General features: G+C 46.5%; 1 protein-coding gene across 1 annotated transcript; it reads left to right on the top strand.

Annotated features, from left to right (window-relative positions):
• Positions 1 to 7975: 7975 nt before the first annotated feature.
• On the top strand, positions 7976 to 21878 carry Unc119b (unc-119 lipid binding chaperone B). Its single transcript, XM_048342829.1, has 5 exons — positions 7976 to 8251; positions 11842 to 11955; positions 16405 to 16513; positions 16642 to 16814; positions 18657 to 21878. Exons 1-5 carry the CDS (start codon positions 8008 to 8010, stop codon positions 18767 to 18769), a joined length of 753 nt encoding a protein of 250 aa, XP_048198786.1. The 5' UTR covers positions 7976 to 8007; the 3' UTR covers positions 18770 to 21878.
• The last annotated feature ends 1540 nt before the right edge of the window (positions 21879 to 23418 follow it).

Raw genomic sequence — 23418 nt, 5'->3', positions numbered from 1 at the left:
CTCCCCTTGAGACTGTGTCCTGCCTTCTCCAGGCCTGGGCTCTCAACGCCTCTTCTCTCAGCTCTGCTTTCAGTGTTGTCAGCCCTGGACTCTTCGGCAAGCTCCATGGCTTCTGCCTAGAATGTCTGCAGAGGGGGTCCTTCAGAAAGAGCCACATATGGATCCTACCATAGTGGCCATGTACTGGACATCTACCCTGCAGCATAGTATTCTTGTTTTGCATCACTTTACAACAACCACACGGGGGAACTATCCTGCCCAAAGTTGCATAGCTGGTAAGTAGCAGAGCAAGAACTGGAACTGATTCTGTTCTTCATGCCACAATAGACTTTATTTATTTATTTTACTTTTATTTTTTGTAGGCAGTGGAGCTTGAGCTCCAGGCCCTGGACATTGTCCTTGAGCCTCTTCGTGCTCAAGACTAGTGATCTACCTATTGAACCACAGCTCCGCTTCTGGTTTTTTCAGTGGTTAACTGAAGATAAGAGTTTCATGGGACTTTTCTGCCCAAGCTGGATTTGAACTGTGATCCTCAGATCACAGCTTCCTGAGTAGCTAGGGTGACAGGCGTGAGCCACTGGTACCCGGCTGACAGACTTTTTAAAAGGAACTTTGCAAGGTCCAATGCAGAATGTTGATACCTGATGAAGCTGTGGCTGTTTGGGAGTTCAACATATTTCTCAGATAAACTTTTTTTTCCCACTATCTCAGTTAATATTTACAATTACAGTGGCTACAACTCAGGACACAGCCTCACCAATGCTGCCTGGAACCAGTTTATACTGAAATTAAGTTCTTTACACCAAGTAAATGGTTGTCCATAACCACTGGCTAGTGTACATATGAACTAAAATTTCTACATTTGGGGAGAAACAATTGCTGCTCCGATCATCTGCTCTGCTTAAGACTTGGTAATGTAAGAATATATAAATATAGGCTGGGAATGTGGCTTAGTGGTAGAGTGCTTGCCTACTATGCATGAAGCCCTGGGTTCGATTCCTCAGCACCACATAAACAGAAAAGGCCACAAGTGGCACTGTGGTTCAAGAGATAGAGTGCTAGTCTTGAGCAAAAGCAGCCCAGGGACAGTGCCCAGACCCTGAGTTCAAGCTCAAGGACTGGCAAAAAATAAATACACAGTCCAGTACAGTTCCAAAACCTTGTAATGCCAGCATTTGGAAGGCAGAGGTAGGAGGATGGTGAGTTAGAGATTCATCTGGGCTACATAGTGACATCCTGTCTCAACCCCAGTTCCCTGAAAACAATACCTAAATACGAACCATTTTTATTAAGTGGCATAAAAAATACAAATTGTGGGTGACATGAACTACAGGGATGAATTTATTCTTATACTTGCTAGGTAAGAACCCCAGAGAGCCCTACCTCCTATGTGAACATTTTTCTGTCTTTTTTTTTTTTTTTTTTTTTTTTTTTTGCCAGTCCTGGGGCTTGGACTCAGGGCCTGAGCACTGTCCCTGGCTTCTTTTTGCTCAAGGCTAGCACTCTGCCACTTGAGCCACAGCGCCACTTCTGGCCATTTTCTGTATATGTGGTGCTGGGGAATCGAACCCAGGGCCTCATGTATATGAGGCAGGCACTCTTGCCACTAGGCCATATCCCCAGCCCTATGTGAACATTTTTATTCCTCTCATCCCTAGAGGATATCCATGTGATTGTATCTTTCATCTTATATGTATGTGCTTATATCTGTACATCTGTACAGATTTTTTCCTGATTTGTTTATATAGTGGTACTGGTATGTGTTGGTACTCAAACTCAGGTCCTAGGAACCGTCCCTTACCTTTTTTGCTCAAGGCTGCCACTCTATCACTTGAGCTTCAGCTCTACTTCTAAGTGTGTGTGTGTGTGTGTGTAGTTTATTGGAGATGAGTATCATGGACTTTCCTGACCAGCTTGCTTTGAATCACAACCCTCAGATCTGAGCTTCCTGAATAGCTAGGATTATGAGCCACCAACACCAGGCTCATACAGTGTTTTTTGTTTGTTTTTGTTTTTGCCAGTCCTGGGCCTTGAACTCAGGGCCTAAGCACTGTCCCTGGCTTCTTTTTGCTCAAGGCTAGCACTCTGCCAACTTAAGCCACAATGCCACTTCTGGCCTTTTTCAACATATGTGGTGCTGAGGAATTGAACCCAGGGCTTCATGTATATGAGGCAAGCACTCTACCACTAGGCCACATTCCCAGCCCCCTGAGCTTCTTTTTTTTTTTTTGCCAGTCCTGGGCCTGGACTCAGGGCCTGAGCACTGTCCCTGGCTTCCTTTTGCTCAAGGCTAGCACTCTGCCACTTGAGCCACAGCGCCACTTCTGGCCGTTTTCTGTATATGTGGTGCTGGGGAATCGAACCCAGGGCCTCATGTATACGAGGCAAGCTCTCTTGCCACTCTTGCCATATCCCCAGCCCCCCCTGAGCTTCTTTTGCTCCAGGCTAGCACTCTACCACTTGAGCCACAGGGCCCTTGCGGCTTTTTCTATATATGTGGTACTGAGGAACCAAACCCAGGGCTTCATGCATGTTAGGCAGGCACTCTACCACAAAGCCACATTCCCAGCCCTCCTCTTCCCCCACCCTTTTTTTTCTTAGGTCCGGGACTCAAACTTGGTACCTGCCACTTTTGCTCATTAGCTAGCACTCTACCAACTGAGCCACACCTCCAACCCCTGCATCTTGCTTTAATTGTTTTAGAAAGTGTACTTACAAATAGGTTAGTATATAGAGGTTTTCTTTTTTCTTTTTTTTTGCCAGTCCTGGGCCTTGCATTCTGGATCTGAGTGCTGTCTGCTAAGCTCCTTTTGCTCTACCACTTGAGCTACAGCACCACTTCTGGCTTTTTCTGTGGCTGGAGATGAGTCTCGGACTTTCCTGCTTGGACTAGCTTTTACCTGGGATCCTCAGGATTTCAGCCTCCTATGGATTACAAGCAGGATCCACCAGTGCCTAGCAAGTTTTTTTAGATGTGTGTGTTGGGGGTGGGGGAGCCGGGCATCATGAGGCTTTAACTTGGGGCCTGAGCACTGTCCTTGAGCTCTTCTGCACAAGGCTCTACCACTTTGAGCCATAGCACATTTCTAGTTTTCCAGTATTTCACTGGAGATTAAAGTCTCCTGGCCTTTCCTGCCCAGGCTAGTTTTGAACTGTGATCCTCAGATCTCAGCTTCCTGAGTAGCTAGGATTACAGGCCTGAGCCACCAGCACCTGGTAAGATTTTCTTTAATTTGAAGGGCTGCGCCGTATTTTGTGGTTAGATTGTAATTTATTTTACTAATAAATCCTCTGGTAATGACCATTAAGAGAGTACTCTTTTTTTTTTTTTTTTTTGGCAGTACTTGGGATTGAACTCAACCTCACATTTGCTAGGTTGCTCTGCCACTTGAGCCACACCTCCAGTCTTTTTGCTTTTAGTTTGTTTTTCTGAAAGGGTCTCATGATTTTACCTGATTGACCTTACATTCTACCTCCTGAGTAACTGGGACTATAGACATCTGCCACCATCCCAGCTTTTATTGGGGGGCAGGTTTTCACTAATTTGTGCCCAGGCTAGGCAGGCCTCAACCTTTGATCTTCCTATCTCTGCCTCCTGAGTAGTCAGGATTACAGGTTCATGACACCACACCTAGCCAAGAGTACTCATTTTTTGCCACTATAAATTGCTTGCAGAGAACATGTTCATACCTGCCTCTTTGTGCATATAGGTTAAGAAATTACAGGCTCAAAATTTTTGGGGCTGGGAATATGGCCTAGGGGTAAGAGTGCTTGCCTCCTATACATGAAACTCTGGGTTTGATTCCCCAGCACCACATATATAGAAAATGGCCAGACATGGCACTGTGGCTCAAGTGGCAGAGTGCTAGTCTTGAGAGCAAAAAGAAGCCAGGGACAGTGCTCAGGCCCTGAGTCCAAGGCCCAGGACTGGCAAAAAAAAAAAAACAAACAAACAAACAAAAAACTCATGCATTTAAAAACTTCAAAACAGGGGCTGGGAATATGGCCTAGTGGCAAGAGCGCCTGCCTTATATACATGAAGCCCTGGGTTCGATTCCCCAGCACCACATATATAGAAAACGGCCAGAAGTGACGCTATGGTTCAGGTGGCAGAGTGCTAGCCTGGAGCAAAAAGAAGCCAGGGACAATGCTGAGGCCCTGAGTCCAAGGCCCAGGACTGGCCAAAAACAAACAAACAAAAACACTTCAAAACAGTGTCCTCTGTAAGGCTCTATGGCTTTTTACTCACTATCCTTATACTGTATGACTTTGGAATACACTAAAAAACTTTTTTTGGGGAACAGGTGGGATACAAATAATACATTAATACTTTTTAAAAATAGCCCTCAGCCAGGGAGTGAAGTGACTTGGTATTAGTCAAGTTACTAGCTCTCAGTCCCAGACCACAAGGCCTGCCTGTGGTCCAGCCATGACTTGCCATCTTGGGGAGGCAGCAGAAGGGAAAACTGCCCTGCCCTTTCTCAGCCAAAAAAAGCCCTCTGATGTGTTGCTTATCTTGGCCGCATCAGCATGGGTCCCCACCTGCCTGGCCTGATTTGAGGCAGACTGCCTGGCTACTCTGGGACTGCCCTGGAAAATAGCCACGGAAACACCTTTTGCAGTGGCTGGCAGGCTCAGAGCATGGAGCTGGGTGAAAGGGAGGCCAGCCCTTCTGCTTTAGCTTTCTGTGTCCAGCTCAGACAAACTTCACTGGTAATTGCAGCTCTAAGTTATTTCATTTTTTATCGTCATGGGGCTTGAATTCTGGGCCTGGGCACTTTCCCTGAGTTTTTCAGCTCAAAGCTAGTGCTAGACCACTTGAGCCATAGTGCCACTTCCAGTTTTCTGGTGGTTAATTGGAGATAAGAGTCTCACGGACTTTCTAACCCAGGCTGGCTTTGAACTGTGATCCTCAGATCTCAGCCTCCTGAGTAGCTAGGATTATAGGCGTGAGCCACCAGTGCTCAACAGTTATCTTATTTTTGCCAGTCCTGAGGCTTGAACTCAGGGCTTGGGCATTGTCCCTGAGCTTTTTATCAAGGCTAGCATTCTACCTCTTGAACCACAGTGCCACGTCTGGCCTTTTCTGTTTATGTGGTACTAAGGAATCAAACCCAGGGCTTCATGCATGTTAGGCAAGCACTCTACCACTAAGCCACATTCCCAGCCCTAGTTATTTTAGCCAGTCATGAGGCTTGAATTCAGGGCCTGAGCACTGTCTCTGGCTTCTTTTTGCTCAAGGATAGCACTCTACCACTTGAGCTACAGCACTACTTATGGCTTTTTCTGTACATGCGGTGCTGAGGAATCGAGCTGAGGGCTTCATGCATGCTAGGCAAGCATTCTACCACTAGGCCACATTCCCAGCCCACCAGTTATTTTATTTTTAAAAAGACATGTAAGCAGCCCATGATCATACACTTATGTCAAGGTAATATCATATGCTTGTGAAATAATGTTAAATAGTGTCAAAAGTGAATATGTTCCCTTTAGCTCCTTCTAATATTTTTCTCTCCAGAGGCAATAAAAACTAGCATTTTAATGCATACCTTTTCCTTTACACTTACATCTTAGCTGGGCAGCAGTGGCTCACACCTGTAATCCTAGCTACTTAGGAGGCTGAGATCTGAGGATCACAGTTTGAAGCCAGCCAGGGCAGAAAAGTCTGTGAGACTCTTATCTCCAGTAAACTACTCAGAAAAATCCAGGAGTGGTGCTGTGGCTCAAGTGGTACAGCTCTGGGTTGGAGCACAAAGAGGCTGAGGAACAGTACCCAAGCCCTAAGCTCAAGCTTTAGGACCTGCAAAAACAAACAAAAAATAAATAACACATCTCTATATGTATTCATATACTTTTATTTAACAGCTAGGATTCTGTGCCTTCCTTTTCCTTCCACTTAATGTATCTTTGAAACCAGGTGCCTGTGGCTCATACCTGTAATCCTAAACTACTCGAGGCTGAGGATCATGGTTCAAAGCCAGCCCAGGCAGGAAAATCTGTGAGACTCTTTTCTTTGAAAAAAAAACAAAACAAAACTGAACAGAAGTGGAGCTATGGCTCAAGTGATAAAGTGCCAGTCTTGAGAGAAGAAGCTAAGGATAATACCTAGAGTCTGTGTTCAAGCCCTTAAAAAAGACACACACACACACACACACACACACACATTTTGAGATCTTTCCATACTCGTATGCATAGATCACTCTCATTGTCTAAGACAGCTGTACAACATAGACTAAACTGTAGTTTATTGTAATTGGTCAGTGTTACCTATAGTGCTGTAGTAACCATCTTTGTGTGTGTGTGTATATATATATATATATATACATATATATATATATATGCTAAATCCCCAGATGTTGAATTACAGGAGTGAATGCATTTGCCATGATCTAGGAGGAAAAAAGCCAGGATCCAAGCAATTGCTGCCCCTGTGCTCAAGAGTAAAGGTTCAGTGCGGGAATTTGTAGAAGTGATTTCATGCTAAGCCACCCTTTCAGAAATCTCAATCAAATAGCATATTAAAAGTTCCAGAAATGTTTTAGTAACCACTCACTGTTGAGTGGTTTAAAAGTCATTGTTGAAATGGCAGGAAACATATTTCTCCATAGTAATTTTGACATTATTGTCTGCAAAGGAAAGACTTCATTCTTTTTCTTCTTCCCTCACTCCAGGACTTTCTTTTATACATTTGTTAAAATATCCTGGAATGGGCTGGGAATGTGGCTTAGCGGAAGAGTGCTTGCTTGGCATGCATGAAGCCCTGGGTTCAATGCACCACATCCACAGAAAAAGCTGTAAGTGGCACTGTGGCTCAAGAGGTAGACTGAGCAAAAAGAAATCAGGGACAGTGCTCAGTGTTCAAGCCCCAGGACTGGCAAAAAATAAAATAAAAATCCTGGAATGGTCTGTACCACTGGATCCTAACTTCTGGAAGCTAGGAATCTGGTGGCATATATTTCTCTCCATGTAGGTGACCGAGGAGGGGTTAGATTTGAACTTTGTCCAGAAGTAAAGTGAGCTCTGGCAGCCCCTCCCTATGCTCCTTGTATCAGATGAGAGTCTGGGAAAAACTAATCTTAAAGCTATCAGCCGAGGGCTGGAATTTTACTCTGGTTGAGAGATGACTTCAGACACTTCATATTAGGCAGGCCCAGGCCTTGCACACAGGAAAGTAGGTCCAGAGTCTCAAGGGGAGGAGCCAACCTGGTGTAGATGGCAGACTTTCCCTACCACTACCAATCCTTCCTTTGGTGAAATCATGCCTAACTTCCAGGGCCCAGTGCAGCTGTCAGTTCTGCAGTACCTCTCCGTGAACACCACTGCCTGGTCAGTCTGAATGTACTTTGCTGCCTTAGCTGCATCTCTGAACAGCACTCAGCTGTTTGCCTTTTAGTTTCTACTTTCCTTATTGGTCAAGTGAAATGGTCACATTGTGAATGGTGAACCTCGAAATCTTGACTGACAAAGTAGGAGCTTCTCCACGCAGGGTATGAACACACACACACACACACACACACTTCAGGCTTTTAGTCAGTTATTTTGGGGCACTTACCCTATTTCGAGTATTTACTATATTGCCAGGAATGCAGAAGTAAATAAAGCCTACCTAATTCCTACTCCAGCCTTCTATTTTCTATAGTTCATGCCAATGTCTAGGCCAAGGCCTGGCCTTTCAGGTGGCCATGTCATTGCAAAGCTTACCTTGAAGCTGCCTCTGCATAGTAAAGTTTTAACTCTCGTTCTACACCAAAGATATTAATGAACGTTTTCTCCAAATGCCTGCACCGCAGTTTAAATGCCTTTAGTAGAGGAGGCGGGAAGAATTTTAGGCCCACACCTCCACCCTCTGCCCACGCCCACACCTGGCCACCGGTGGGCGGGACGGCCTGCGCACGGCTCCCTGCAAGCCCCGCCCCTGGCGACAGGCCCCGCCCCGGCGACAGGCCCCGCCCCCGCTCTCCATAGTTACGGCGCTGCGGAGGCGGCGGCCATCTTGGCGGCGGAGCGATGAACGGGTCGAACCCGAAGACTGCGACCGCAGGATCGGCGGCCGGGGCCGGGGGGCTGGTGGCTGGCAAGGAGGATAAGAAGAAGACGGGCGGCGGCGTCCTGAACCGGCTTAAGGCGCGACGGCCGGCGCCCCACCACGCGGCCGACGACGGCAGCGGGCCCGCGGTCACGGAGCAGGAGCTGCTGGCGCTGGACGCCATCCGGCCCGAGCACGTTCTGCGCCTCGGCCGGGTCACCGAGAGTGAGTGCCAGGCGGCCGCGCCTTCCTCTGCGCGGCCCGGGACCCCGGGCCCGCCGCCCGGCCTCCGCGGGGGCCAGGGCCTTCCCGCCAGCCATGCCCCCCAACCGGGATCGCCCTCCTGGCCCGCCCCAGCCAGGACCCCCCCCCCCCCCCGAGCCAGGACCCCCCTCCTCCAGCCCGCCTCCCCGCCTCCCCTCTTCCGGCCCACCCCAGCCATCGGCAGTTCCCGCCCAGCCCGGCCCCCCGCTGCTGCTGCACTGCTTCCGCGGCCATGCCAGGGCCCCTACCTGTGGTCTCCGCCTTTCCCTTCGCTCCGTCCTGTCCCCGCCCGCCCAGGCCCCTTCCGCCTTTGGGACCCCGGCTTTGCTCCTTTGTGTGCTAGGTGGGCTCGTCCTGAAACACTTGGCTGGGCCACTGGGAACCAATTTAAAAACTGCCATACTAGAAGAAAATTCTGGGAAAAGTTTCAGTGTATGTAAAAAACCGCACAGAACATGTGAATTCGGCTCGTGACATTCTTTCCTAGTGAATTAAGAACTATCTCAGGGTCTCAGAAATGTAAATTATTGCATAAAAGGCAAGAGTTCTAACTCTTACTTCCTAGAAGGAAGGGTTGGAAGAAATCTGTTGTCCATTCCCTGTTGACTCTTTCTGCCCCCCTCCAAGCCAAGCCCTGATTTGACACCCATTCTCTTGCTGTTTTCCCCCAGGAGTTTGCAGTCACCTGCTTAGTCTTGGCTTGTCCTGCCAACCCCTCCTACCCTGTAGACTTCTAACGCTGCGTGAAGGATGCGAGGGTGTCTGCTGAATCGCTTTACTCAGCTCAGGGCTGCTCAGGTGTATGTCAGGTGGCTGGAGTTTGGGGAATGTGGGTCTTGGTTTAGCCTGTGCCAAAGGGAATCTCCAGCTTCTAAAACAGTCTTAATTTGTTTGGGATGTATTAATAACCTTATTTTCCATCACTGATCACTGTTTTAGGTTAAGACAGCCCTTCTCATCTTTTTTTTTTTTTTTTTTTTTTTGGCCAGTCCTGGGGCTTGGACTCAGGGCCTGAGCACTGTCCCTGGCTTCTTTTTGCTCAAGGCTAGCCCTCTGTCACTTGAGCCACAGCGCCACTTCTGGCCGTTTTCTGTATATGTGGTGCTGGGGAATCGAACCCAGGGCCTCATGTATATGAGGCAGGCACTCTTGTCTCTAGGCCATATCCCCAGCCCCTAGCCCTTCTCATCTTTAGTCTTCAGTTTCATTGAAATACATCTGTTTCAGTCAAAAGCAGCTTCTGCAGCTTCCGTTTTTCATTCATGCTTGTGTGTGTCTTTTTTGCTCAAGGCTAGCACTTTACCACTTGAGCCACACTTTCACTTCTAGGTTTTTGTTTTTGTTTTTTTCTAGGCCTGATGCTTGAACTCAGTGCCTGGACAGTGTCCTTGAGCTTTTTTGCTCAAGGCTAGCACTCTGCCACTTGACCCCCAGCTTCATTTCTGGCTTTTTGGTGGTTAATTGGAGAACAAGAGTCTCCTGGACTTTCCTGCCCATGCTTGCTTTGAACTATAATCCTCAGATCTCAGCCTCCTGAGTAGCTAAGATTACAGATGTGAGCCATGGGCACTTGGGCTTCTTTTAGGCTTTGAAAGCAAAGAATGGCCAGCACTTGACCTCTAACCTTATACTTGTTCTCCTTGCTCCTGAGGTGTGAATTAAATCCTTCTAATGCCTGACCCATTATTAGAGGTTCTTCCGGTATCATTTAGGAGCTTGGGAGTGGTGCCATTACCTCAAAGCCCCAGGCCAGACAGTGGCCGTGTGGCCGTGTCTGGATTTTGTTAGTCTTCTTCACATGCTACCTATTTTGTTCTGCAAGTTATTGAGTACCCTCCACAGTTGCAGAGCCAGTGGCAGCCTGTTTTGCAGTTACAGAATAATCAGGAGCTTTCAAGCTTGCCATTTTACTAGACACAGCTTGTAAAACCTGAAACCGTTAACACAGGCAAACAACCTAAAAGTCAAAAGGATGCTGTCTTTGTAGAAAGCAATGAAGTTTCCTATAGTTGTTCCTCAGGTTGTCCTAGGCTCTCCTTTGACTTTGTTGCCTGCATGTAAGACTCAGTGTGTCATTTTATGTAGTTTACAAACTAAGAATGTTTTCACACTTTTAAGTGGTTGGAAATAAATTTGCAAATCTTGACAGGTGCTTATTGTATAAAATACATAATCCAGTGTCCATAGTTACTTTATTGGCTACAGTCCCACTCATTTGGTCATCTGTCCATGCAGGCTTTGGGTGATAGTGAAAGTTGGCTAGTGTGACAGATCATGTGGCCACAAAGCCTTAATTATTAATACAGAAAACGTCACTTATCTGTTTTTTCACATTGTCAGCAAACAAGCATTATATTGCCTGTTAGATCAGTGTATGTGTGTGTGTGCATGTGCTTGTCAGTCTCTGGGGCTCAGGGCCTCTATGCTTTTCTTTTTTTTTTTTTGCCAGTCCTGGGCCTTAGACTCAGGGCCTGAGCACTGTCCCTTCCTTCTTTTTGCTCAAGGCTAGCACTCTACCACTTGAGCCACAGTGCCACTTGTGGCTTTTCCTGTTTATGTGGTGCTGGGGAATTGGATCCAGGGCTTCATGCATGCTAGGCAACATTCCCAGCAGAATACCTAAGCTTTTTGCTCAAGGCTAGCACTCTGCCACTTTGAGCCACAGCTCAACTTCCAATTTTCTGGTGGTTAATTGGAGATAAATTTCACGGACCTTCCTGCCTGTGCTGGCTTTGAACCTCAATCCTCAGATCTTAGCCTCCTGAGTAGCCCAGATTACAGACATGGGCCACCAGTGCTTGGGTAGTATATTTGTTTTAAAATGGGTTTCTCAGAATTAAAAAAAAAAAAGTCTGCTATATCCACACTGATAATGACAAAGTTGTGTTTTCCAAGACATCCCCTTTTTCTGAAAGTTTTCTGTGAATCTGTCATCTAAACAGTCTTTTTTTTCCCCTTAGATCTTCTATAATGTCCTTATAGTTTTTGCCTGTAACATTTGGTGGGGAAGTCTGAAATTACTTGCACAGGAAAAATACCCAAGTTTTGGGCTGGGAACAGCTTAGTGGTAGAGAGCTTGTCTGTCATGCATGAAGCCCTGGGTTCGATTCCTTAGTACCACTTAAACAGAACAAGCCAGAAGTGGCACGGTGGCTCAAGTGGTAGAGTGCTAGCCTTGAGCAAAAGCTCAGGGACAGTGCCTAGGCCCTGAGTTCAACCCCAAGGATGGCAAGAAAAAAACCCAAGTTTCTTTCAAAACTTGAGAATTAGCCAGGTGCTGGTGGCTCACACCTATAATCCTAGCTACTCTGGAGGCTGAGATCTCAGGACCGTGGTTCAAAGCCAATCTGGGAAGAAAAGTCCATGAGACTCTAAACTTAAAAACATCAAAAAAGCTGGAAGTAGAGCACTAGACTTGAGCAAGAAAGCTTAGGGACAGTGCCCAGGTCCTGAGCTCAAGCCCCAGGACTGGCACCAGAAAAAAGCAAATCACTTGAGAGTTAAACCAGTGATAATTTTGAGACATTAACAATTTTCTGTCTCATTTTTAGATTATTTATGTAAACCCGAAGACAATGTCTACAGTATTGATTTTACTCGCTTCAAGATTCGAGATTTGGAGACAGGGACAGTGCTTTTTGAGATTGCCAAACCTTGTATTTCAGGTAAGTTTCAGTGTCAAAGGCTCACTTGGCAGTGTGAGTAAAATATTGAAAAGTCAAGTATTTTTTTGCCATTGCATCCCCTTTCCTGGATTTCACTGTGCCCTAGTCCTATGACTACGACCATGACCACTATGACTTGCCAGGTGAGCTAGTTTGTCCAGAGGCTGATGTTTGTGAAGTGCCTACTCTATGCTGGTCACTGTGCATCTTCCTTGCATATCACCTGTGTAATCCTCAAGCCACTGAGGAGTTATCTCCATTTCATAAATTTAATTTTATTGTCAAGGTGATATACAGAGGGGGTCACAGTTACATATGTAAGGTAGTGAGTACATTTCTTGTCATACTTGTTACCCCCTCCCTCATTCTTCTCCCCCCTCCCCCATTATTTCCATTTTACCGAAAAGCTGAGATCCACAATTTCCAAGTGATACTTTTCCTAAGATGCTATACTGTTTCATTGTATCATATTGCCTCCACTCAGGAAAGGAATCCTTGAAATTAAGTTATAGTGAGGAACATTTATTAAGTCCTCTGGAAGGGAATGGTGAGCCTTTTCATCCATCTTACTCATCTCTCAACAGTACCTTGGTTTTCCCATAAGTCCTGGTTTGGAGATACGTGGGGTGTGTGGGTGTGGGTGCATGTGCGCGCATGTGCATGTGCACACAAAATTTTATTTATTTTTTTAGACAAAGTCTTACTATATAATCCACATTGGCCTTAAGCTCCTGCTCCTGCCTCAGCCTCCTGAACACAGAGTACAAGTGTATCCTGCCATGTTTGGCTTGGATTGTTTTGTGTGCTGGCGGTGGGGCTTCAACTCAGGCACTTGCATTCTCAATGAGCTTTTTTGCTCAAGGCTGTTACTCAGACACTTGAGCCACAGCTCCACTTCCAGCTTTTTAGTGGTTAATTGGAGGTAAGAGTCTCACTGACTTTCCTACCTGGGCTGGCTTTGAACAGTGATCCTCAGGTCTCAGTCTCCTGAGTAGCTAAGATTATGAGCAACTTTTTCTTTTTTTTTTTTTTTTTGCCAGTCCTGGGGACTGAACTCCCAACCTGGGCACTGTCCCTGAGCTTCTTTTGCTCAAGGTTAGCACTCTACCACTTGAGCCACTGTGCCACTTCTGGCTTGTTGTGTTTAAGTGGTACTAAGGAATTGAACCCAGTGAGTGCTTCATGCATGCTAAGCAAGCACTCTACCACTAAGCCAGCTCCCCATCCCCCCCCCCTTTTTTTTAAGGATTTCCGACATTTTTCTCCTAGCTTTTGGTAGTCAAAGCAGGGAATGTTTAAATAGGGCAAGAATCAAAGATCACTATCTTCCTAGGCACTAGGAATATGTCAGACTTTTTTATGTGTGTGCCATTCCTGGGGCTTGAAGTCAGGGCCTAGGTGCTGTCTTTGAGCACTTGTGCAGAAGCTAGTGCTCTACCACTTGAACCACTGTTCCATTATGGCTGTTTGGGTAGTTAATTAGAGATAAGAGTCTCATGGACTTAACTACCCAGGCTAGCTTCAAACTTCAGTCCTCATATCTCAGCTAGGATTACAGGTGTGAGCCACCTGTGTGGCTTGCCAGACTGTTTTTTTCCTATCATTTGTGAACAGAGGCCTCTTCTACAGTCGTGCCTTTTAGCTCCCTGGATTTCCTCTGCTGCTCTTGTTTCTGTTTGAAGGTCGCATCTTCCATATCTGTTTCCTTGGCCTGTTTCCCAGCTGGTTCAGAGCTGCTTCTTCCACCCATATCGTCAGACATAGCACCAGCCATACTCGGCCACCATCCCTTCTACTTCCATATCCTATACTTGTACCGTGCCCTTGAAAACTCTACTTTGGATTTAATCTCCAACATTTTCTGGAAGAACAGAACCATGAACTCATCTACTTGAGGTTCTTTAAGTTATCCTTGAGTAGCCACTTCCTGTGTTGGTGATGCAGTTCATTTCTGGTGTAATTCATTTCAGGTCAGACCACGCCACATTACTGGAGATTTAGCGCCCTCTGGAGTTAGTTACTAGACTATCAGCACAGTTCTCCATATCAACCATGTTCTTCTGTAATTGTAAGATTTTTTTTTTTTGTAAAGTTTTTCTCATTTGATTTCTATTCAGCCTGCGTATTTGGTAATGTAGGCATTAATATGCTAGAGAACAACTTTCCTGAACTGGGGATAAGTGGTTCAGTGGTAGAATACCCCACTTGAGTGAAGCCATAGGTTCAGTCCCCAGGACTGAAGAAGGGCAAAATAAAAACTTTCCTGAGCATGTCTCAGCTTAGATCAATTCCAAAGCCCAAGGCTACACCCTGGACCAACCCCTACCCTGTATTTATGCTTACATGTTTAGTACCAACCAAGGTACCTAAAAGCTTAAATTTGAGGATAGTTATCTTTTTTTTTTTTTTTTCCTGTTGGTCATGGGGCTTGAACTCGGCCTGGGCACTGTCCCTGAGCTTTTATGCTCAAGGCCAGTGCTCTACCATTTGAGCCATGGCTCTACTTTTGGTTCTTGGTAGTTAATTGGGAGATAAGAGTCCCACAGACTTTGCTGTCCAGGCTGACTTTGAACCTTGATCTTCAGATCTTAGTCTCCTGAGTAGCTAGGATTACAAGGGTGAGCCACCAATTCCTGGCTTGTGTACTTATCTTATATTAGGACGGTTAGCTTCCTGGGTTTTTTTTTTTTTTTTTGGCCAGTCCTGGGCCTTGGACTCAGGGCCTGAGCACTGTCCCTGGCTTCTTCCCGCTCAAGGCTAGCACTCTGCCACTTGAGCCACAGCGCCGCTTCTGGCCGTTTTCTGTATATGTGGTGCTGGGGAATCGAACCTAGGGCCTCGTGTATACAAGGCAGGCACTCTTGCCACTAGGCTATATCCCCAGCCCATGCTTCCTGGGTTTTTGGTGGTCTCAATTCCAAGGTACACGTTCCAGTACTTAGGGCAATTCAACGCTCCCAAGTCTGCTAGAGATGTTTGGATTTGGATTAAACATTGCAGTACAAAACTCTGTCATCTCAAGTCAGCTACAGATACTATAAAATTTCTGGGTGTTTAGCCTCCCTAGTCATCACAGTTAAGGATCTTGATTCACTCATATTGTGACACAGAATTACTGCCTTCTTGAAACACTTGATCTAGTGGATTTAAATCACATTGGTGAAGCCAAGGCTCTCAGCCTCTAAGTATGAACTTCTGTCAGTCTGGGGTGTCACAGGCAGGGATGTTGGATGCTAAAAGCACACATTCAGCTCCATCCTGCAGAAATGCCCATCCTGTACACCAAAGACACTACTATTTTCTTTTTTTTTTTTTTTTTTTTGCCAGTCCTGGGGCTTGGACTCAGGGCCTGAGCACTGTCCCTGGCTTCTTTTTGCACAAGGCTAGCACTCTGCCACTTGAGCCACAGCGCCGCTTCTGGCCGTTTTCTGTATATGTGGTGCTGGGGAATTGAACCCAGGGCCTCATGTATAGGAGGCAAGCACTCTTGCCACTAGGCCATATCTCCAGCCTGACACTACTATTTTCATGACCACTGTTGTCCAATTTATTTTCCACATCTTTCACCTTCTGAGTTTCAACAATCAACTAGACCAGAGCCCAGCATAAGCCTTGTGGATCTGCATGTTGGTTTATTGCACATTTGTTTCATGCTTTCGTAGGTGGTCAGAAGGCTAGGCATGGAAGAGCTTGGAGTAGTCATCAGTCTGAACAAGCACAGCCTCAAGGCTTGTCCACCAACATCTTCAGTTGAAGTTACAAAATTATTTCTAGTTGTTTGCTGCCTGTCAGAAATGTGTGTACTTTTTTTTTCCCCCTCTAGCCCTGGGGCTTGAACTCAGGGTCCTAGTACTGTCCCTGAGCTTCTTTTGCTCAGGGCTAGCACTCTACCACTTGGGCCACAGTGCCATTTCTGGATTTTTTTCTGTTTATGTGATACTAAGGAATTGAACCAAGAGCTTCATGCATGGTAGGCGAGCATTCTACCACTAAACTACATTCCCAGTCCTGTGTATGCTATTTGAAGGAAGTTTTAGTTAGTGGATAGCACTTCAACATCATCAACAGCAGACCTGGTCTGTAGGATATAGACCATGTCAGAGGCCTGCTACCCAGCTGTGTTTCAGGCTTCTGTAGGCTACTCCCAAGCCCCTAATGATATGCAGTGGCATACAATGGTAGCTTATGCTTAATAGCAAGCTTCCAGTCAGATGGCCCCACACTCAATTCTCTCCTTCATTTACTATTTGGGGATATAGGGCATGTTACTTAACCTCTCTGAAGTTGAGTTTCCTCATCTGTGAACTGGGCCAGCAGGAGGAATCTCTGAAGCATTGGCATATATCTTGGCATAATGCAAGTGCACAGTAAAGAAGGCCTGTGTTCTCGTCATGCTTTGTGGACTGGTGGTGCCCAGATGGTATGCTCAAGGTTCTGTTACTCCTTCAGACCAGGAGGAGGACGAGGAGGAGGGTGCAGAGGTGGATATCAGTGCAGGACGTTTCGTCCGCTATCAGTTCACACCAGCATTTCTCCGCCTTCGGACAGTTGGCGCCACGTGAGTACCTTTATTTCCTGAGGAGAAAATTGTGCTTGGTCACAGGGAAGAATGTGCTACCCTGGGTTTGGGGTTGGCCGTAGAGGAGGAAGGAGGCAGAATCAAGCTCACAGAGATTTATTTTGCAGGGTGGAGTTCACAGTGGGAGACAAACCTGTGTCAAATTTCCGGATGATTGAGCGGCACTATTTCCGGGAACGCTTGCTGAAAAACTTTGACTTTGACTTCGGTTTCTGTATCCCCAGCAGTAGGAACACTTGTGAACATATCTATGAATTTCCCCAGCTGTCTGAGGATGTCAGTAAGTATCCCCTAACTTATACATTCTAGTTTCTGAGGCTGGAAGGAACAAACCTCAAAACCTATCTCGTAAGTGACTGGCTTTAAAGAGGGCATTGGTGATGTGCTGTGTCTCCAGTTTTCTGACCTCAGGAAAGGCTTTTCCTTTCCTACAGCTCCTTTCCAGAGACAGCGAAGGAAAGGGAGTGCCTGAGAGATCTTGAAGGCCTGGGATCATCCCTAGGACTCAGTCAAATAAATACCCCTCCTCTCCACTGTTAGGTCTTCTTCTGTAGCCTGGTCATTGGCCTTCACTTTTTCCCTAGAATCAGATGAAAGACTTTAGACTAAATAGAGTTGAAGGCCTGTAGACTGAGTCTCATCCATTGCTGGACATGGTTGGTGAGATAAACCATTAGAGTGGATGAAGCATTAACTAAGGGACTTTTGCAGGTTTGGGAGCAGGAGGGAGATGGTGGAAACATAGGCTTAGAAAGAGTCACACGGTTTATGCAGACAGAACTAGGAGCTCCAGAGGGAAGAGACTGCTGTGCAGTTAAGGCAAGGGAAGGTGTAGACTGAGCCAGAGAGAAAGAGCGGCGTTATCAGATCCTGGGACTTCAGTGTAGCTAGCTCTGTAGCATCCTTTGCTGGTAATCTGTGAAGACTGCTTTACAACATCGATGCGGATCTGAACAGCCCCATTGTTTGTGGGTCCACATCTACTGGGCAGTTTTCTCTGAATCACAAGTCCTTAAAGATGGCATGCTCCAAAAACCAGTGTGACAATACTATTACCAAGTGAAGTATGCACTTCTAGGTGTGGGATGGTTTTTATAATAGCATTTGCTTCCAGCTTAAGCCTCTCCTTCCTTTTGGCCTGGACTGTGTAGATACTTGTAAGAAAAATTTGGGGGGCTGGGAATGTGGCTTGCCTAGCATAAATGAAGCCCTGGGTTTGATTCCTCAGTACCACAGAGAAAGCCACAAATGACATTGTGGCTCAAGTGGGGTGCCAGCCTTGAGCAAAAGAAAAGCTCATGCACAGTGCCCAGGCCCTGAGTTCAAGCCCCAGTACTGGCAAAAAAAGAAAAGAAGAAGAAAACTTTTGCTCATGGAGCTAAATAAGTTAAAAGAGTTTGGAGGTTAATAATCTGAATGTAAACCAAGTAGCTTTGGCCAAGAGGGCTTGAAAGAACTTAAAAGCAGCATCTTTTGAAGATCAGTGGTGAACCAAGACTATTTTCTTGAGGAAAATCAAGATGATATGAGCAGCTAACTGGTCAAATAGTAAGTGCCAGTTCTTTTACTGAAGTCCAGTGCAGGAGATAGGGACAAACAGAACACTTAAAATTAGATCCCAAGGCAGCCAGCCCTCTGGTAGCTGTCTCGCACCTGAGCACCCAGAGCTTCTTGCCTTCCCCTGCACTTTGATGTGTAGGATCCCCTTGGCTTTCAAGGGTCCCCCTGGGAAGTGGGCACAATGAGGGACAGCTTTGGGTTTGCATAGAAAGTTTAGAGGTGGGAAGCATATTGGAAGCCAGCGCTTGAGTTACTAGTAGTGCACTCTGTAATGGCAAAGGGGTAAGTTCATTTCCCACTGGAAGAATGACCGAGGAGATGATGGCGTCCATAGGATGTGATCATTGAAGCAGGGGAGATGGAAGCCATGTTCAGTATATGGGTTTGTTTGCTCTCCTTGGGTCTTGAGGACTGGTTCCCTTTGTTCTGACCTCGTTACTCTGGCAGAGCATAGTCACAATTTCTAGAAGTGACTTGGTGAAATTTGGAGGAATATTGTTTTTCCTACCTAGCTGGAACACACACTTAACTTGCTTTTTATTTTTTCCCCCTTGACTTGCAGTTCGCCTGATGATTGAAAATCCTTATGAGACCCGTTCTGACAGCTTCTACTTTGTTGACAACAAGCTGATTATGCACAACAAGGCTGATTATGCCTATAATGGAGGCCAGTAACTGCTGAGGGAGTAGACAAGGGTCGCACTTTACTGTGGCCGTGTGGTCCTAGCACAAGAAGGGAATTGCAGCTACTGTTTGTCAGTACCCATTGGAGTCTGGTTCAGGAAGCTATAGCCAGCGTGGCAGTTTTCTGTGCTCCAAGAAAGTGCCAAGCAGCACTGTTTATTCCCCAGGATTTCTCTTCTCTTTTCCCCAAACTCCTTAGATCACAGAGGTATTATAGTGAAGGATTAGGATAAGGCCCCTGGAACCCGGGTAAGAAGAGAAAAGTTGTGTTTCCATGTAGTTCTAGTTGTCTGCTGGTTATCCTGACAAGCTGTCTCCAGACATGGCTGCCTGAGAAGGCTCTGGCTGGCCCCTCTTCTGTGTACTTCTCCACTTGCTTCCGGCATTGGCACCATTGTGGCCTGCCCTCAGCCTGCATATAGTCTTAGACCAACTGGGAGAAACTTGAAAGCAGCTGGAGAGAAGGTGGTGCAAGAGCTGAGGTGCCAGGGAGAGGAGATGCTGCCAAAGTGACAGGCCTGTTTTGTGCAGAGGCTGCCTATCTGTGTGACCCCCAGGATCCTCAGCCAGGCTGAGGCGTTAGCCTGGCAGTGCCTTCTTGTTCTCATTCCAGAGGACATAACGAGCTTGCTCTGCTCTGCTTCTCAGGGCTTGATTTTAGAACATCCCCCGGAGTAGTAGAATGTGTCAGTTTTGATCATGGAACCTACTATCTCCTGAGACCAGAGCAGGCCTCTTCTATTGTGGATTTTTTTTATGTTTCCAGGCTGCTTAGGGGGAGTTTTGATGTCAGTGGTGGTCTCAGCACCTGTGTTGTGTATTTCGAATTTATAATAGTATTAATTGCCTTCTTGGGTTAATCTGGATCACATTGGTTGAAATACAGTTGCAAACCATCTGTTGTAAAGGGATGTAATATTTGGTACAGAGCAGAGTCTGGAGCACTGGCTTTGTATGGCGATTTGCCTTTCAAAATGAAGTAGTTTCTAGAACCATCTGGCAAGTCAGATCTAAGTAACATTCTGATCCTTCACGTTGTGGGCAGTTGTTTGAGGTATTTTGGAGAGGCTGCAGTAGCCTGTCAGAGTGATGTGTTCTCAGATCGCATGTGTCTTCAGATCCGTACTGGATGGATTCTCCTCTCCACTCCCTAGGTTATCCATGTGGATAGCTTTAGGTGCTGAGCCCAGATGTCATGACCTGCTCCTCCCCGCCCCCCCATGTGACCAAGGTCCTGACTAAAAAGTGTCGGCAGGTAGGGAGCAGATCTGAGGTTGGTCACAGTGAGGCATGTCACTAGCGGCTGTGCCCTGGTGTACTTGGGGGGAGGTCATGTGGGACCAGGGAGACTAGGCTGATAGTTTGTCCTAAAGCCCTTCTGCATTCTTATAGGGCTTAGTGCTCTGTGTCTGTCCAGAGAATCAGAGCTGCCACATGCTGGCAGCTTTACCCACTGAGGCAGAGAAGAAACAAGCATCCCATGGCGCCTTATCAGCAGTCTGGTGAAATTCAGAACTGGAGTCAGCTCTAACCCAGGTGCCTTATGTATGGCTCTGTTCATCTGCTGCTGAGCAAGGCTGCAGGGCCCCCATTCCTCCTCACCTGCAGACAGACATCAGTTTGGGCTCCTCACCTGCTTCTTCCTTGTGGCTCCTCTAATGGGATTTGTGTTTTCCCTTTGTGCGCTCTCCTCTTTTTGCCAGATGCTCAGTTCGGAGTTTCCACAATCTGATATAAACTACTACCTAGAATGTGCTTTCTGGAGCTGCCTAGAGCTCTGTTGAGTAGAGTGTATCTTGAAGCTGCCCCAAGGCCGGTGTTCATGAGTGGGCTGTCTACCCACAGTGTTGACTTGTTAGGAAGAGCCCTTGCAGGATGGAGGAGGTCAGCACCCGGGTGTGAGTGGTGCTGTGTTCCTTCCTATGAGCGTGCTTTCATCTTCACTGAGACCATTTCAAGGCAACCATGCCTAGCAGCATGGGAATTTGCTATCCTCTGCTGCCAAGGCCCAGAGTTCTTTGTCTGGGTTCCAGTGTCCTGTGTCTAGCTGCTTGGGAAATCTTGAGAAGCATTTTTACCACTGGGTGTTGGCTGGGATGAGTTTGAAATTCAGGCTTTTGTGCCTAAATTAAGTGATACTTTCTCTGAAAGTAACTGAACCAATCAGAAGTTAAATCAAGAGGCCATGTTGTCAGGGTAACTATTATAGCAGTTACCGTATGGGTCGCATGATGGGAGGGAAAACACACACTGGCTGCCGAGTGTCAGAGATGTGCTTCTGGAGGAAGCATGTCCCAGCAGCCGCAGGCCCACCTCCCCAGCCCCTTTGCCTTGAAATCTGGAGAGGTCTTCTCCTTTCCTGTGTAGCCTTTGGGCTCCACTGCCCTTCCAGCTTCTCCAAAGATGATCCTGGTTTCATTCTGTGTTTTAACCTGTAAACATAGGAAATAATGACTACAGGGAGTTTGGAGCTGAAGTCAGTTGTCCTGTGTTAGCTTAGAGCTGTTCGAAAAAGTGTTCTTCAGGGAATGCGCTTCCTAAGATTCCTTGGGCTTGGACATCTGATTTCCATTGCCTCTGGTCTGACCTGCAGATGGCCTGGGCTGGCCGTAGACTGGAGCCTTCTTCTGGACTGGATCTAAGAACACTGTGTAATGTGTAAGCTGGATGAGACCTGCCTGAGTTTGTCCCGTCATCTCAGTGGGCTCCACTTTCTTCCTCCATAAAGTCACTTTCTTATGGTGGCCATTGTCCCTGCACAGTGAGGTTGGGTCTTTGACCAAGCGTTCCTATGGCGGGGGTGCCAGTGCACCTGGTGTGGGGCCTGTTACACAAATTCCCTAGCCTGGGCCATCTGGTGCAGGTCGATCCACCCTTGTTTTACAATGGATCATGTGAGGTCATTGAGGTTGTGAAAGTCTGTGTTTCCCTGTAAATCTATTTTTCGTAAATATAAGAAACATCAATGACCTGATCTTCCACCTTCCCAGGATTCACATTCCAGTTTATGTTGTCTTTGTGTTCAAAGTAAGCTAGGTGACTTTATTTGTATAAAATGTTATTTTGTCACAAAAGACAATAATAAATGATTTTCACAATATGTCTACCCTGTCTTGTCTCCTGGTTGGGCCCCTCAAATTGCTGGTGTACAAGGGGTGGGGCGAAGCTGGCCCCAGTTTCTCTTCTCTTGGCTAATACATGGTCTCTCTGTTGAATGAGCTAAGATGGGTTTCTAGGGTGATTTGGGAGCAGTATTGTGCTTTACATTTAATTTTATGTGTGTGTAGAAGGGTCAGTCATGGGGCTAGAACTCTGTCTGAGCGCTGTCTCTGAGCTCTTTCACTCAAGGCTAGCACTCTGCTACTTTGAGCCACAGCTCCACTTTTTTTTTCTGGTGATTAATGGGAGGTAAGAATCTTAGGGACTTGACTGTCCTGGCTGGCCTTGAGCTGTGATTCCCCAGACCTCTCAGCCTTCTGAATAGCTAGGATTATAGGCATGAACCACCAGTGCCTTGCATGTTTAATATTTTGTCAGAGGGCTTTTTTTTTTTTTTTTTTTTTTGCTAGTCCTGGGGCTTGGACTCCAGGCTTGAGCACTGTCCTTGACTTCTTTTTGCTCAAGGCTAGCACTCTGCCACTTGAGCCACAGCGCCACTTCTGGCTTTTTCTGTATATGTGGTGCTGAGGAATCGAATCCAGGGCTTCATGTATGCTAGGCAAGCACTCTACTGCTAAGCCATATTCCCTGCCCCACACAGTACATACCTCCCAACACTGGGGAGGCTGAGTCAGGAGAATCATGTTCAGCTGAAGCTGGAGTGTATAGTGAGACCCTATCTCAGAAAAAAAAGTAATTTGGCACTGCTGGCTCTGCTCTGTAATCCTAGCCACTTGGGAAGCCAAGAACAGGAGGAATGCAGGTCCAGAGGTCAGCCTGGGCAGAAAAGCATGAAACCTCTCAATAGTGGGGAGTGGTGGTGCTCACCTGCCATTCTACTAGCTTGTGGGAGGCTGAGATAGAAGGATGGCAGTTCTATGCCAACTGGGGCAGCAAAGTCCATGAGACTTAACAGAAAGAAGCTAGCATCAGGCTTCTGTCATTGCAGTTATGACAGGAAGCTAAAATAGGCAGATCCTGGTCTAGGGATATGCTTGAGAAGGAAGTGAGGCCTTGTCAAAAATAATCAGTCCAAGCCATAATCTACAATTTCACCCATTTTCCAGCTGACAACTTTATTACTGGTTTTTTGACTGAATAAAACTATTCTGCATGTAAACTAGTTTATTCATCAATTGAATTTTTTTTTCTTTTTGTTTTTTGCCAGTTCTGGGGCTTGAACTCATGCCCTGAGCACTGTCCCTGGCTTTTTTTTTTTTTTTTTTTTTTTGCTCAAGGCTAGCACTCTACCACTTGAGCCACAGTGTCACTTCCACCTTTTCCTGTGTATGTGGTGCTGAGGAATCGAACCCAGGGCTTCATGTATGCAAGTCAAGCACTCTTATCATTAGGCCACATTCCCAGCCCAAGGTTTTCTTTTAAATGCTTTTTAAAAAAATTAAAGGTAACATGCTGAGGGGCTGGGGATATGGCCTAGTGGCAAGAGTGCTTGCCTCCTATACATGAGGCCCTGGGTTCAA

This window comes from Perognathus longimembris, chromosome 3, assembly GCF_023159225.1.
Source record: "Perognathus longimembris pacificus isolate PPM17 chromosome 3, ASM2315922v1, whole genome shotgun sequence".
Taxonomy (NCBI): Eukaryota; Metazoa; Chordata; class Mammalia; order Rodentia; family Heteromyidae; genus Perognathus; species Perognathus longimembris.
The sequence above is the reverse complement of the archived record's forward strand: the minus strand, read 5'-3'. Positions and strand labels throughout refer to the sequence as shown.

Bases quoted from the DNA above. Each gene is read 5' to 3' on its own strand.
- Unc119b (XM_048342829.1), top strand. From the start codon at position 8,008: ATGAACGGGTCGAACCCGAAGACTGCGACCGCAGGATCGGCGGCCGGG. The intron at 16,514-16,641 runs GTGAGTACCTTT...TTTATTTTGCAG, and splicing joins CTTCGGACAGTTGGCGCCAC to GGTGGAGTTCACAGTGGGAG. The intron at 16,815-18,656 runs GTAAGTATCCCC...CTTGACTTGCAG, and splicing joins CCAGCTGTCTGAGGATGTCA to TTCGCCTGATGATTGAAAAT.